The sequence below is a fragment of the Phoenix dactylifera genome, chromosome 17 (assembly GCF_051530095.1).
Source record: "Phoenix dactylifera cultivar Ajwa chromosome 17, Ajwa_hap1_PhDact_Kaust_v1.1, whole genome shotgun sequence".
Taxonomy (NCBI): domain Eukaryota; kingdom Viridiplantae; phylum Streptophyta; class Magnoliopsida; order Arecales; family Arecaceae; genus Phoenix; species Phoenix dactylifera.
The window spans coordinates 15,384,422-15,399,608 of record NC_143206.1 but is presented as its reverse complement, the minus strand read 5'-3'; the positions used below and the strand labels follow the sequence as shown (position 1 = coordinate 15,399,608).

The window sequence follows — 15,187 nt, the reverse complement described above, 5'->3', positions numbered from 1 at the left end:
TCTATGTGACTAAAAAATCTATATCAGAGTTTCCGCGTTAGTTCAAGTCAATGGGCAACAAATATTAAGACGAGAGTATGACAAGGAATGCAGCAGAATACAGCATCATCTCATTAGTTTAGAAAATAGAAGCAGAGGTCACGGCATTAGTTTACTAACAACCTCATTGAGAATAGTTAACAAGAGAGGATTAAAGGTTTTAGCCAACAAAACTAAGGTGCTGCTTTTAATGAACAAAAAACTTCCCATCGCCTTCACCTTTCTCTCTCTCTCTCTCTCTCGCCCTCTTTTCTTTTCTCCTCTTTGATTCCACCCCTTTATAGACTCCCTGTACATTAAGCTGCCAACCCCATTTTCTATGTTGCTCCTACTCCAAGGAAATCAATGAAGGGCAGGCTAATCTTCTCCCTCTCATGACCTGTTTCACCATGCAGCCAAGCTCTGCTGCTATGCTTGGCCAGTGATTCAGTTGCCGAGGCCTCGGAGGTTGAATTAGAGAAACCAGACTGATCAAAACCTGGAACCATCATCATAGGAGGACCATGTGGGAAGCTACTCCCATAGTCGCCAAATTTCCCATAGCATCCATTCCTCCCAGCCACCAGCTTTTCATCAGAACCTGCACAAAAAGCAAGCAGCAAGGAAAAGAGGCCCATGAGGAAAACCACTGGAACATCCACCAGGAAACAGTAAAGACTCTGAGATTCATTCATCAAGACTAGATGATACAAAGAAAAGTGTTAAGCAGGCAGCTTTCAGGAGGGACCCATGAGAAAAAAACATCACATAAGTAAGCATCTCAGCTATATTATTGAGACAATCATTCACCCAGCAGAATAAGTAACCAAAAAAAGGAATAAAAAATGAACATTAGCTAGAAAGCGCCATGATAAGAGAAGAGAAGCCATAGGAAAAATAGAAGGAAATAAGAATTATTTTTGAGAGAGAGAGAGAGAGAGAGAGAGAGAGCATACCCATGAGGAACTCAAAGGGCCGTGGCTGCTGGGGAGAGCTATAGCTATAGAGTAAGTTAGGAATGGTCACACTGGTGAAAGAATTGAGGGAGAGATCTGTGCAAGTGGAGGCAGACTCATCTCTAGTGGCGGTGATGGTGGACTCACCACTGCATGCAATGTTGCTGGTGTTCACCTCGATCCTGTTGGTGAGGGCCTGAGAGGAGGGAGGGTTTGGGGAGGAGGTGGAGGACTTCCTCCTCCTGTAGGAACTGGACTTCTCCCTGTGCTTCCTGGCCATGATCACATGCCAATGGTTCTTCACTGCATTGTCCGTCCTTCCAGGGAAAAGCCTGGCAATCAGTGCCCATTTGTTGCCATAGAGCCTGTGGGCAGCCAGAAGCCTCTCCTCTTCCTCCTCACTGAAGACCCTCCTGTTGATCCTTGGGTCCAGCTGGTTGAACCACCTGAGTCTGCAGCTCTTCCCTGTCCAACACCAAATTCCAGAGCAAAACATCAAGGGAACAACTTAAAGAAAAATAAACCATTAGATAACATCAAAATATAATTCTATGAAGCAGCATCGAAAACGCTATCTCATTTATTTATTTATTTATTTTTATGGCGTGAAGATAGAAATCTGTGTATGAGTTCGAAAAAGAAGAAAAAAAGAGCTCTTTCGAGGTTGTTCTTGGCTTTTACGTTTACTTTTATCTTTTTTAAAGCAAAAACAGCAGGGAGAGAGAATTTGTGTGGAGTTGGTTGGATACCTGATCTCCCTTCAAGCTTCTCAGCAATCAGATTCCAGTTTTGGGGTCCGAATTGGGAGACAAGCTCCTTGAGCTTGGCATCCTCACCTGGCCTCCAATGGCCCCTAGCACAGAGCTTGGTCTGGCCATTCTCATGGGTGCCACCTTCTCCTTGCCCGCTTTGCTCCTTCTCATCCCCATGATACAGTACTTGCTCCCCACTAAAGCCGCAGTCTTTGTGCTGCTCCTTCACCATCGAGAAGCCCATCCCACTACTCCTACACTGCTCCTTCACCATCGAGAAGCCCATCCCACTACTCCTACATTCCATCCCTCCAGATGGAGAGCCCAAACCACCAAGAAATGGACGTGGTGGTGGTGGTGGGGGTGGTGGTGGAGGGTGGAAGAACCCCATCTCAGCCGTTATTTTCAGATGTTGAGGAGCCATATCTCTTCAAAACCAAAATGATTCAATGAGGACCAACAACTTCTTTTATGGAAAACAAAAGGGAAAAAAAAGAATACAAAGATCAAGAAAAGAAAACACAGATAAATGCAAGAAAGACCTATTAAGAGGGAAGAGGTTTCGGTCACAAAGGAAAGGGCTTTGGACCTTCTTCTTGGCCAGTCTCCTGTAAATCCCAATCCGAAAGCATTTAAACAAGAAAGGAGGGATCTTTATATGTAGTTGATGTTACTTTAAAGGGAAGTTGATGAAAACAGAGCTTTCAGAGCAGGAAGAAGAGGATGATGGAGAACCCCAAGAAGAAACAGTTTGCCAAGAAAGAGCCCAAAAAATTAAGAGAGACACGGCCTCGGGTGGAAGAAAACCACACGGGTCTCTCCCCCCACCCCACCCCCCTCTGTATCTCCCCTCCCTCTTCTCTCTCTCTCTCTCTCTCTCTCCCCCCTTCTCTCTCTTTCTGTGTGTGCGTTTCCCTTACTTTGAGACAGATTGCTCCTCTGAGGCTGTGGGCATTGGGGGTCGCATGCACAAGTTCAAAAGGAAACCGCTCGTGTGGGTTGGGAGTCCTCCCCACTCTTATATCAGAGCTGCCCCTGTCCCTCTCCGCCTTGACAAAACCACCAGAACTCTCTTGTCTCTTTGCACCCCGCCCTCCTTGGCTTTCCAAAGCAATGAAAAGATAACAACCAAAGAAAAGAAGCAAAGAAAAGATAGCAGAAATAAAGGCAAATGCATAGGAATTATATACTAGATATCCATACATCCTTCTTTTATGATATTTCTCACTTGCTTTTTATCTATTATTTACTCAACTTTGTCCTTTGTTACACCCTTCATCACTCTTACTTTTTAAATATAAAATTTAAAGTGGTGGGAAGGTTCCTTCCCCCATGCTCCTTTCAAAAAAAAAAAAAAAACTTATTTTTTAAAAAAAAAATTTGGAGAGAGAGAAATTTTATTTTGGAAGGACTTGAAATTGGTTTGGGGATATGATGATTGATGACACTTTGTTTTCATTTACCAAATTTCTCATGAATGCCTGGACCTCATGAATGCTGGTGCAAACTTTTGCTGGGACCTTCTACTGAACTTTTTCGTACCAGATGTTATTTAAGATCTTATACTTGTATGGATACGCAGTTATCGATGTTCACTAATTTAGTATAGAGCAAAGTTTGTTAGGAGGGATTGATGCAGGTTTATAAAGCAAAGGATTCTAGGATGACAAGAAGTAATTGCTTAGGTCGCCAAACAAGATCATTTGGGTGTTTAAACTTTCGAGAAGATATTATGGTGGATTTGGGTAGCTGTTCAGCTCTGAAGAGCTAGGATAATAGCCCACCAATTTCAAGTCCTTCCAAAATAAAATTTTTCTCTCTCCAAAAATAAAAAAGAAAGAATTTTTTTTTTTATGAGTATCATGGAGTAAGGGACCTGCCTCCCCTATAAATTTTATATTTTAAAAAAGTAAGAGTTATGGAGGGTATGACAAAGGACAAAAATACAAGGACAATTTGTTACATAGATGTCATGTTAAATTATTATTACAGAAGACACTTGTAGTCTCAAGATTCATAAGAGATTCAAATAGTCTCTAAAATATATAGCTGAAATAATAATGCTAATAACTAGAAGGACATCAAGGTTCAATCATTCTATAGTTTTTTTTTCTCAAAAAAAAAATCCATAGCATCTTAATTTGCCAGTTATAAACTATTGCATGCAGTATTTGATGCATAATGATACAAGAGCAACTAATATAAATTAAATTTTATGGACAAAAACAATAGATTAGGTCAATTGAAAAAGGATCTTGGAACTTGTGATTGACGATAAGAGAAAGGAAGAAACTTATATTCTACATTATATAACATACCATATGGAATACGGACTTGTTTATTATCTCTTTTGTTCAAAAAGTTTGGAGAGGGGTGGCAATAAACTGACCTAAGTTCGATTGGCATGACCAGGCTTCCTATCTTTCTCTTCCTTTTTTTAAACTAAAATTTCATTTTTTTCAGAATTTTTCTCAACCAATTAGTTAAGAGTAAAGTAGCAAGCTACTTGTTCCATCTTATCATTTAGCTTTTCTTATCTTGCAGCTGATCAATATTATTATCTATCCTTGCTTATCTTTGTAGCCGGGAATTAATTAACCATGCCCGCTTAACAAAAGCTAAGTGCGACTCCATTTTTATACAGACTTCATGTAGTGGCCCACGTCAATCAAATCTCGATTCCACACTTCTCTCCACCAGCTGCCATGTTTGGTAACTTAGCTTTGACAGCATCAACAAGTTAAATCTGATCAAACTTCACATGCAATGCTTTTTGTGAGTCAATATTGACTGCTAAATTATATCAGCTTGCCTTTTGACCCGATTCTCTCATAGCCTTCTACCAAGTTGGCCTCTCTGTCATCTTCCATTAAACTGATTTTTTTTCCAAACAAACTATCTCTACTTTAATCAATAAAATATATATAACAGTGCAGGATTTTTTTTTTTAAATTGACTTCATGTATCCGATAACACCGACACAATACGAACATAGTATATTTTTGAATGAACCATGTTGAGGCTAGCATGCCGCATCCTAGTCATCATACGTAGCATTATTATCTTGGACAGATCCATCAGTGGAGTAGTAGCTCACCCGTGATTAATTGAAGGAACCCTAAGTTCGATCAAAAATATAATCTAGAGACATTAGCTGCTTATTTTTTGTGTGTATGTGTGTGTGTGTGTGATGCAGGTGCATGAACGACAGACAACTTGCATGCCATTTTCAGAGTATTAAATGGCCGAATTTAGAAAAGTTATTAACATAAAAGTTTTAGGTCCAAGATCGTGCCGATGGACCATTTCGAGTTCTTAAACGTATTGGAGAAAATGCCTATCAAATTGAACTTCCTGGTGACTATGGAGTTTCTGCTACCTTCAATATTTCTGATCTAATTCCATATCATGATATAGAAGAGGCATTGGACAACTCGAAGACGAGTTGAGCTTCAACCGGGGGAGTATGATGCAGGTGCATGAACGACAGACAACTTGCATGCCATTTTCAGAGTATTAAATGGCCGAATTTAGAAAAGTTATTAACATAAAAGTTTTAGGTCTCTTTCTCTTCTTTCCAACAAGCCTAAGAACATTAAAATCCGAGTTATGGTTAGAAAGTTATAGGTATTTCAAGAGGCAGGTGTCTTTTAACCTTTTAAATTCCCTAAGAGAATTTAGTTGGTTTTGATGTCTTTTATTGTGTGAGTTACCCATATTAAAGTGACTTTTGACCTTTCATTTTCTTTTGTCTTTTCATGTTACCCATGACTTGCCTATAAATAGTCATGAATTGTAATGAGAAGGCATCCAAGTATTTGAATGAAAGTTATCTTCCTTCTTGCACAAGAAATTTATCTTGTCTTTTCTCCCACTTCCATTGGATTGCAAATTGATCCAAGCGGTATCAGTGTGTGTGTGTGTGTGAGAGAGAGAGAGAGAGAGTGTTTTGCATATTACTCTTTTTATAGATTAATTAATTAATTAATTAATTATATATATATATATATATATATATATATATATATATATATATATATATATAGAATGCTCACTACATTCATTTGTAAGCCAAGACATTTCACACCATAGAAATTCCCTATTTGCTAATTATTCTTCTCAACATTGTTGCTTTCAAATTTAAGATGCAACCAAGAATTTGTTCTAGCAATGGTGGTGATGAGGATCTCAAATCTAGCAATAGTAGCATCAAAATACAAGAATGGCGCACTGGCGGGAAACTCTGAAGAGCTGCGTGAAGAAAGGCAGAAAAAAGCCGATAAATATTCTATTATGATTGATAGAAAGTTAGCAATGGAATTTAGTGGCAAACTCATAGTTTAAAGGAGTTCTTAGTATATAAATATGTAAACGAGAAGTCTTTGTATATAACAAATTTTATAAAGGGTGGCTAACATGTAAAGATGTTGGTTTATTAATAAAATGTTTAATTCAAAATTTTGATATTTTAGAATTTCATATTGGATATTTATCTAAACATATACCTAATTAAATAAAAAAATTATCTTAGACTCCCAAATAACTTGATTTTTTTAAAAGATAAGATTTAATTTTTTTATTTTATTCTCTCTCTCCTCTTAAAATTCTATAGAAATTCTACGGTGGTATCTTAAGAAAAAGCTTAAAGATGCTTTTTTTTCCTCATAAGACATCCCAAACAGATGCTTAAAGATGCTCGCAAACAAACTCTTATCTGTTCCGGAGACTTTCATAAATGAAGAGATGTATTCTCATAAAAAGATATAACTGATTTGATGATGATTCCAAAGTATGCATCTATTAACAAAAATGATGTAAAAGAATGCATTCAACTAAAAGATGCTTAAGCATCTAATCATACTCACCTTTTCACATCTATAAATAGAAAAAAAGGATTGTACTTCCTATCTATCAGAACGACATCCTCTTTCTATCTAAATAATACCAAATTTGATATGAGAATTAAGAGCACTAAGCGAGCAAACTTAAGTGTATCCATTAGGCATTTGGGAAGAAGATTGTCGTCACATCCCGAACCCAACACCTGAACAACACCTGAGTCTGTTCGGATTACACGGCTGCACACTTTCTAGGGCAAAGTCTTAGAGAATATGCTAAGTCTGAAAATTTATCACAACCTCAGTATTTATGAATAATAATAATTTTAATTCACAGCGAACAATAAAATTGATCCAAGTACAGAATTTAATCATCAAACCAATATTAGTGATACTTTATTTATTTATTCTTTCCACCTATAATCTCAACTATAGTCAAGTACTACACAACCTGTAGCTCTGAACAAGAGAAAAAGAAAGAAAGTTGGGAGCTTTATAGCCTGGTAAAATATTTATAACATTTTGGTATTATTCGAGCAATTATCGAGAATGAACCTAGCCGGTAAATTGAGTACTCATCGTGATATCTTATTTTGCAGAAGAAATGGGGGAATATCTTTGGGATCCATATGGATAGTAGACCAACATTTCTATAAGATATTTTCCAAGCAATTAGGAGAACATGGAAAAAACCTAAAACAAAAAAAAATTGAGGATTGACGAGACGAAATATTTTGCAATTTCAAGGTACCAAAACATTTTTTTATAGAGTCATGTCATCTTAGAAAAATCGAAATTTGCTCCCCCTCGCAATGGACCGGTTGACCATGGAATATCATCGGATTCGTGTATGCTGTAGCGTCCTATGGCAACCATATCTCTTGTATTTTTCTTTTCCTTTTTCAACCTTGAAATCAAAGAAATAGAAAAAAAAAATGCAGGCAACTTGATATCCAATCATCAAATACACCTTGAATACTCCTTATATGCATGGAGATGCCAAATTCTGCTTGAGTAGTGTAAAGAAGGAAAATGCTTTGCATCCCCTCTTAGCATACCCTAATCCAATTTTTTCAAACCGCTTGGGATAAAATGGATAATAAAGTCCACCATGAACCAGTGAACCACCCACCTTATGTCAAGTAGTACTCTTAAAAGAAATGCTTCGTACTCTAAAATAATGGTGATACTCTTTAACTACTAGATGGGATGTTTAACAATCCTGGAGTTTGAGTCGGTGGGACGAATCCTGAAACATTGAATTTTTAAATTTAAAGTAGCAGTCGCATTCTAGATCTCCATTAATGCCAGAAAAAATGTGACGCTCATCGGCCCATGCATGCTAAATGTTTGGTACATCTAAATGGCTCAAGTAGCCTCTCTTTTTGACCGAAAATAACTTGTTTGTTTTTTCACCCATCATGCCCAACGTCATTTCTATTCCACACTCATGTCATTAGATGGGTTTTTCTTCTTCAATTTAAGGAAATTTTTCGATTTCTTACCTCATGCAAAGTCTAAGAAAGTGTTCTTCAACCAAAGTTTTTTTAAAAAAAGAAAAAAAAATATCATGAAGAAGACAAGCCCTGCTACTGCATTACGAAATGTGCAAGACCGGACCACAGAGGTGATAGCCTAGTGAGAGCGTGGTCTTACTTCCAACCAAGTGGTTCCGAATTTAAAACGTGCGGATGTCGATTAAATTGTAGAGATCGGATGCTTTCTGCTCAGACACATGGTCTGAAAGGGTGTATCGCTCTGCTGGTAACTTTAGTGGTGCCAAATGTGACATACTCACATGTGGTTTTCGTGCCGGAGTATAGAGGAGTAATCGAGTCGGACCCACGGATGAGGAGGGTATGAGGCATCGAACATTCTTCTGGCGGAATGGGGGTCCAATGGAGACTATCATGCGGGATGAGCGTATCCGTTCCTTCTCTCTTCCTTTATTTTATTTTTTTTTAAAGCAAAAAGAAAGTGCAAGATCGTAACAATAAATTGCAGCAAATTTGTACATCCAAGCTCGCTTGTACCGTATTTCCAGTTCAAAATACACTGCCACTTAAATGCTGCAGGACTGACCACTAGGCCTCGTAATTTAAATGACAAACCGTCCATCTCTATCAAACTGTTCCATCCATCATCCGTCTCAACTCGTAGCAGTTGCACGTCACTCTCCAGCACTCATTAATCTCATTCAATTCATGCAAAACGTCGCTCAGTTGCTTTAAACAAACAAAAACAAACAAGCAAGCAAGCAATAGCTCCCAGTCCCGGGCCCCTCCTTTTTAACTCCCCCCGCACGTAACTTACTTAACCACAAATTTATTGCACCCTTTCTTTCTCTCCCTTCATCCAATAAGTATACAAAAATGACAAGAAGTGTAACGGTTCCCACGCACGCTGACCACCTACTTTTTTTTAATCCCGTAGATTGCTCGCCAACGTCAATTACTTTGGACCGCATCGGTCGAAAAGAATGAGTATTAATTGTCCGTCACACCATGGAGATGGTGAGTTCCAGATAAGTTTGTTATCCTTTCTCTCATGGCTTCTCCATTGACTCCATACATCCAAACAAGAGAGCTTTTAACGGACTATGATTCATATCAGGGCTCGTTTGGTTCGCAGAAAAACGAGGGGGGAAAGTGTGGTCAACGGAAAAGTAATGAAATGCCTCTTGTTTAGTTGGAGTTTTCAAAGGAGAGAGATGGAAAAGTTGTATTCCCATGGGAATATGATTCCCACATTTCATGGGAAAGTCTTTCCCATGAGAAACATGGGAAAGTTACTTTCCTATGAGGTGGGAATCACTCCTTTTTTATTTTTTCCCAAAAAGACCCTTCAGCATTAAAGAAGCATTAAAGAGGCATTAAAGACCTAATTTTTATTAAGGGCATAATAGGAATTATACATAACTTTCCTAGGAAAGTGGATGGTCAACCAAACATAAGCACTTTGGAAATTAGTCACTTTCCCATGGTTAACCAAACATGTCAAAAGTACTTTTCTAGGTATCCTCTTCCTAGGAATCTGATTCCCAGGAATCATATTTCTAGGAGGAAAAATACTTCCCGCGAACCAAACGAGCCCTCAATGTATTCGTATACCTTCGCAGAATTCTATAAAGCCAGCCAAATATTATGTTATGGCATGATGTATTGGCCTGCTATAATGAGCTGGTAAAACTATATTAGCACTTGATTCAGAGATATTACTTTTAAAATTTTTGAATATCTACAGATATATATTTATTAGATTAGTTTAGTAAATTTAATTTTATAAAGAAACTAAACTACCATTTCTCTCCATGGACCCACAAAAATAAATTCTCAGTGGGGGTAAGGAAAAATTTTAAGTGGCCAAGTGGGTCTTCACCGTGGTACATGTCAACGTTCCATGCATCTTATTTTAGTCAAGCTTTGGGTTCAGTGGCTCTTTGACCTATTGTAAGTGTAACTGGGTTAAACTAAACCCAGACATCTTAGACCCAACCTATAAGGTACAGCGAATCGAAAGAGAGAGAATCTAATCCTTTGAGTGGCTTAAAGGATTCCAATCTACCTATAAAACCGAGGTGTATCCAACTAGATCAATGTTCCAACTTAAAGGATTTTTAGTTGTGTTTGAATAATCAATTATTCAGTTAAGTTGGATGTTGAAGCATGCCGTGAGGCTTTACCTCAACTAATTTGGAAATTCTGGTCAGGTTGGTTAGTGTATATCAAACCAAATTCCAACCAAAATTTTATAAGATCACTGTTCATATCTTGAAAAAATATATAGCCTTCGAGAATTTGAATTTGTCCTAATCCAAATCTTTAAACCAAAAACCAAAATCTATCATATCTATAACCAAAAATCTTTATGGGCTCGTTTGGTTCGCGGAAAGCATTTTTTCTAAGAATATGATTCCTGAGAAGAATATTTCTAAGAAGAGAATGTCTGAGAATGTACTTTGGCATATTTGGTTAAACATGGAAAAGTGATAGATTTCCAAAGTGCTTATGTTTGGTTGACCATCAATTTTTCTGGGAAAGTTATACATAATTCCTATTATACTCTTAATAAAAATTAGATCTTTAACGACTCTTTAATGCTGGAGGACCTTTTTGAAAAAAAATAAAGATGGAGTGATTTTTGTCTTATGGGAAAGTAACATTTTCATATTTCTCATTAGACTTTTTCATAAAATATAAAAATCATATTTTTATAAAAATATAATTTTTTTTTTTTTAACTTCAATCAAATAAGAAACATTTCATTACTCTTTCGTTACCCATATTTTTTTTTTATTTTTTTTCGCGAACCAAACCTAAACCCGGTCGGAAGCGTTTGCATTTATAAAACAGCACAATTCAGGTGGCGTGGAAACTTATTAAATGTGATGAGGACAAAACTCACATAATAAGACATATTTTTCCGTTCTTGTTTATAAAAATCTATTATTTTTATGCTTGCATAATTTTATTTTTAAAAGATAGACCCCTCCTAGTAGGGCTATGATGATGGCTGCTTGTTTTCTTCTGATCATTATGAAGCTGGCAGGGAGACAGCAGTGCAAGCTGTTTCCCCTTTCCCCATCCAACCACTCCATCCCTCCTTTCTTTTAACCTCATCCTTTTAATATTTCTTTATGTTTTTTTTCTTTTCTTTCTCTAAATTCAAGCTTAAATAAAAAAGAAAAAAAAAAGTACAGATAGTGGGATCAAAAGAGTGCAAAAGGGAAGAGGGAAAAAAATCTCGATTGCAGAGCCTAGATACATAGATAGGGGAGGAGCTTTCACGAATGACACGTGTGGACACTGTCAACTCTAACGGAACCGTTTGTTAACTTCCTTCCGTTATTTTTTTGTTTCCTTTATTTCTACCTGTTTTTCTTTTTTTTGGTTTTGGGCCCCCAATGAGCAAATTTGTCTCGTTGTGAGCCGTACTCGGTCAAAATAGGAATCCGGACGCATCCGAAACGGGCTCGCCTTCGGGGCCGGACGGATGTGGATGTCAAGACGTGGACTGTCATCGCTCGGCCTCGACCGGACACGTGTACGGATGGCAGAAGGTTGGGTGGGGGGATCGGTCGTGGGAAACCGTAACAGATTGGAGAAAAGTTGGAGGGGTGGAAGGGGGGCAGAGCCTCAGGGGAATAATATCACCCAAAGGATACGCTGCCTTGCCGGACGCTGGGCGTTGGGTCCCACTACTCTTTCCCCTTCTTCTCTCTCTCTCTCTCCCTATTCTTAATTACCTTTTTTTTTTTTTCCTTCAAGATGTTTGATTTAATCGATTTTAATTCTTTAAAACTTATTATCTCACTTGAATTTTATGATAAATATACATAGAAAATATATATGTGGCAGTACCTCGAGACATTGGAAGGATTTTTTTGTGATCTTCCAATATTAATAAATTAATTGTTTCGCTCCTATATCTTTTTAAAGGGCAAAAAAATTTTGAGAGTTGCTTCATAAATTCGCAATAGTACTTGAGTTGTACTATGCCCGAATCTGATAGGAGTTAGTAGTGGTGGAGAACCGGATTGGAAAAAAAAAAAAAAAAAAAGAAGAGAGAGATTCTAGTTGTAAAATATCTAATGAAACTGTAGCTGAAATTGAGATAGAGATAAGTGATTTGATCACTGACGATATAAGAAAAAGGTGAGAAATTATTCTTGTAGAGATAGCATTTTATTTCTATATATTATCTTTCTTAACAAAGCAAAAACTTTACCATGGAGGTATTATCTGTATGTTTATCTAAAATAGATAAACACAAAGCTCGGTTTTGTGTAAAACATGTTGTGATGAGAATCATATAAAGTCTTTTTAATAGATTACTTACAATAAATATTATGAAAAATAGTCAAACGAGCATACTGATAAAACTCATTTGCCTTAAGATTTGTTCGGAGCAGTTGTGGTAGAGCATAATAACGAGATAGCCTTTGATATTTGAGCTATATTTTTACAATATTTGGTATTGAGTTAACCCAAATTGCCTATAAGTTATATTTTATAAAACATAACTTTATATAAAACAGATTTTATACAAAAAAATAGGAGGTTGTTTTCACAAATTTAACTTTTCAGACATGTTTCTCCATAAATATTTTTCACAGCAGGTATCTAGAACAACAATTGAACACATGCTTTTATAAATCTCGTTTATTTTTTACTTCGTATTTTTTAAGAAAATCTAGCAACTAAGCAGCCTTACAAGAAACTATCAATAAACTTCACATTTTCTTGCGATGTTCGGTAAGACTACTGTTGAGATTAAAACGTGCTCGCTTAACCAGAGTGTATTGGTTGTATCTCATTTGAAAGGAGTAACCTTGGATGCCGGTAAAAGATCGGACTCATAGGGCGTGGAGCTTCCATGACAATAGTTTATACGTTTACAATCTAGGGCTCATCCAAAAAAATTAGGCCGAAAATATTATTTAATTTTTTTTAGTTTTGTGTAAGCGGTCTTTCCGACGAATAATCGAAGTAGAACTAAATGCATACCAATATGGATTCTTATATACTTTCTCCATTTAATCTCTAGTATTTTTATTAGGCTAAAGGTTTAAATCCATTCAAATTCAATCACCAATACCACGATTAGTTTGTGGTCAGCCCTAATGGATCTATGTTATAGTATCTACTCTTCCATATGAATTATGAGCCGAATCCATTCTGATACTATTTGTTACGACTCAGAACTTCATCCAAAAGGACTAGTTTCTTGGTCTTCTATAAGTACGTAAATATTTTTAGTGAATAACCAATATAAAACTAAACACATACTTGTATAAGTTCTCATATACTCTCTCTATTTAAATCCTAGCATCCTCGCAAGGCTGGAAATCTAAATCCATTCAAGTCTAATCACAAATACCATGATTTGATTGTGGTCAACCTAAATAGTCCGTATAGGTCATGAGTTAAATTCATTGTGCTAGCATTTGTCGCACCTCATTGCTTCATTCAAAAAAATTAATTTAAAGGTATTTAAATTTTTTGGTTTTATATAAATATTTAATTTTTTTAATAAATGACAAATATAAAATTAAATATATACTCGCATGTTCTCATAATATTTTATTGTGTACGTGTGCCGTAGTTGGGCCAACGGCCAAATTATAACCATGCCTTCGTGTCTTACGTGTGAGAATTTGCTTCCTAGCATTTATTTTTTCATTTGCTTTTCATATGGTACCAAAGCTAACCACAGAGAATAGCTTCTCAATGAAAAAGAAAAATCCTCGAAGTCCATCTGCAAGATTCGCCTTTTGTCCTAGCAGCATCAACAACTCATATTTTAAAGAGGATTATCAAAGGACAAACATGGAACTAAATGACACTTAAATAGTTAATGACACTAAATGCACCCCGCCCTAAGTTCGAACCCAACTGAATACTTTGTAAACAAAACACATGACCCATATGAAGCACCACTCCATCTCTAACTAAGCCGGAGTATGAAAGATGATACTAACTGTTGGGGGAAGAACCCCAAGCCATACATTCACGGAGGCGCTCGGCCGAAGAGCGCCAGCCGGAAAGTTGCTCGGCCAAAGAGTGCCGAACGGAGAGCTGCTCGGCCAAAGATCGCCGACCAGAAAGCTGCTCGGCCAAAGGATGCCGACCAGGAAGGCGCTCGACTAGAAGGCGCCGACCAGAGTGCGCGCCAAGAGGTGCCCAACCAAAATAAACTGCTCGGTTAGAAAGTGCCGACCAAAGACAGCGCCGAGGCGCTCTGCTAGAAGGTGCTCGCCTAAAGGGCGCCGACCAGGAGTACTCAAAGCAGCCCCGCCACAGGGCGCCCCATTGGGCGATCAGCTCGGCTCGGCACTCTTGCCGAGCCGATGCCTTAACCAAATGTTCAACCTCCGCCTAAAGTCCAAGGGACTTGACAACTCCTACGGCTTGCGACCTGCCACTATCTCCAAGCCATCAAGGCATAAGATCTCCTCAGGCGTTCGGCACGACCTGCCATTAATGCATGAGACTCCCTCAAGTCTCCGATGCACTCAGGCATTTAATGAACACGGCCCAAGACGATCTCCGGATCACTGAACCATCAGAACGTATGGCTCTCCCTGACCGCCGGTTCATTCGGTAATAAATGCACTTACCATCCACGGACCCCAGGCCCACCACAGCCGGCGGTTCAACCACTCCAACAGGTCCGATCGACCGTGACAACTCCCTGATTCCGGTCTGATCCGGTCCCGTTCTCAATTACGCCATTAATGGGCCAAATCGTGCCCAATTATTACAAAACAGGACAAACCTCCTGTCACCTCCCAGGTAACAAAAATCCTCCTATAAAAGAAAACCTGGAGGGAAAAGGGAGGGAGGACCAAAAACCAGAGAAAAAACCCGGAGCTGGAGTGAACCCTCCTAGACCGGGGGAAAAAGGAAGAAAACAGCACAGACACAATTGAACACAAGATTCTCTGTCTTCTCCACATACTCTCTCCCCTGCTCTCTCCACATACTTGCCCCCTCTGACTTAGGCATCGGAGGGCCGGCGCCGGGGAGCCCGGCCACCGGTTTTCTTTGCAGGACTTGCACACCCCCCCGCAGCGGAGGACGCAGCCAGCCGGCGCACCGCCGTCCGCCCCCTGCAGCAGCGG

At 38.3% G+C, this 15,187-nt stretch overlaps 1 protein-coding gene across 2 annotated transcripts; it reads right to left on the bottom strand.

Annotated features, from left to right (window-relative positions):
• Nucleotides 1–78: 78 nt before the first annotated feature.
• On the bottom strand, nucleotides 79–2,781 carry LOC103709661 (uncharacterized). 2 transcript variants are annotated; one of them, XM_008795118.5, is made up of 4 exons: nucleotides 2,269–2,781; nucleotides 1,724–2,154; nucleotides 975–1,439; nucleotides 79–619 (listed from the first exon to the last, which is right to left on the bottom strand). In XM_008795118.5, exons 2-4 carry the CDS (start codon nucleotides 2,148–2,150, stop codon nucleotides 357–359), a joined length of 1,155 nt encoding a protein of 384 aa, XP_008793340.1. In that variant the 5' UTR covers nucleotides 2,151–2,154; nucleotides 2,269–2,781; the 3' UTR covers nucleotides 79–356. The 2 variants fall into 2 exon arrangements, with proteins under 2 accessions (XP_008793340.1, XP_008793341.1); XM_008795119.5 differs by having other exon boundaries at nucleotides 2,316–2,718.
• Between the last annotated feature and the right edge of the window lie 12,406 nt (nucleotides 2,782–15,187).

Bases quoted from the DNA above. Each gene is read 5' to 3' on its own strand.
- LOC103709661 (XM_008795118.5), bottom strand. From the start codon at position 2,150: ATGGCTCCTCAACATCTGAAAATAACGGCTGAGATGGGGTTCTTCCAC. The intron at 1,440-1,723 runs GTATCCAACCAA...GGTGTTGGACAG, and splicing joins GAAGCTTGAAGGGAGATCAG to GGAAGAGCTGCAGACTCAGG. The intron at 620-974 runs GTATGCTCTCTC...CTTTTTGTGCAG, and splicing joins GCCCTTTGAGTTCCTCATGG to GTTCTGATGAAAAGCTGGTG.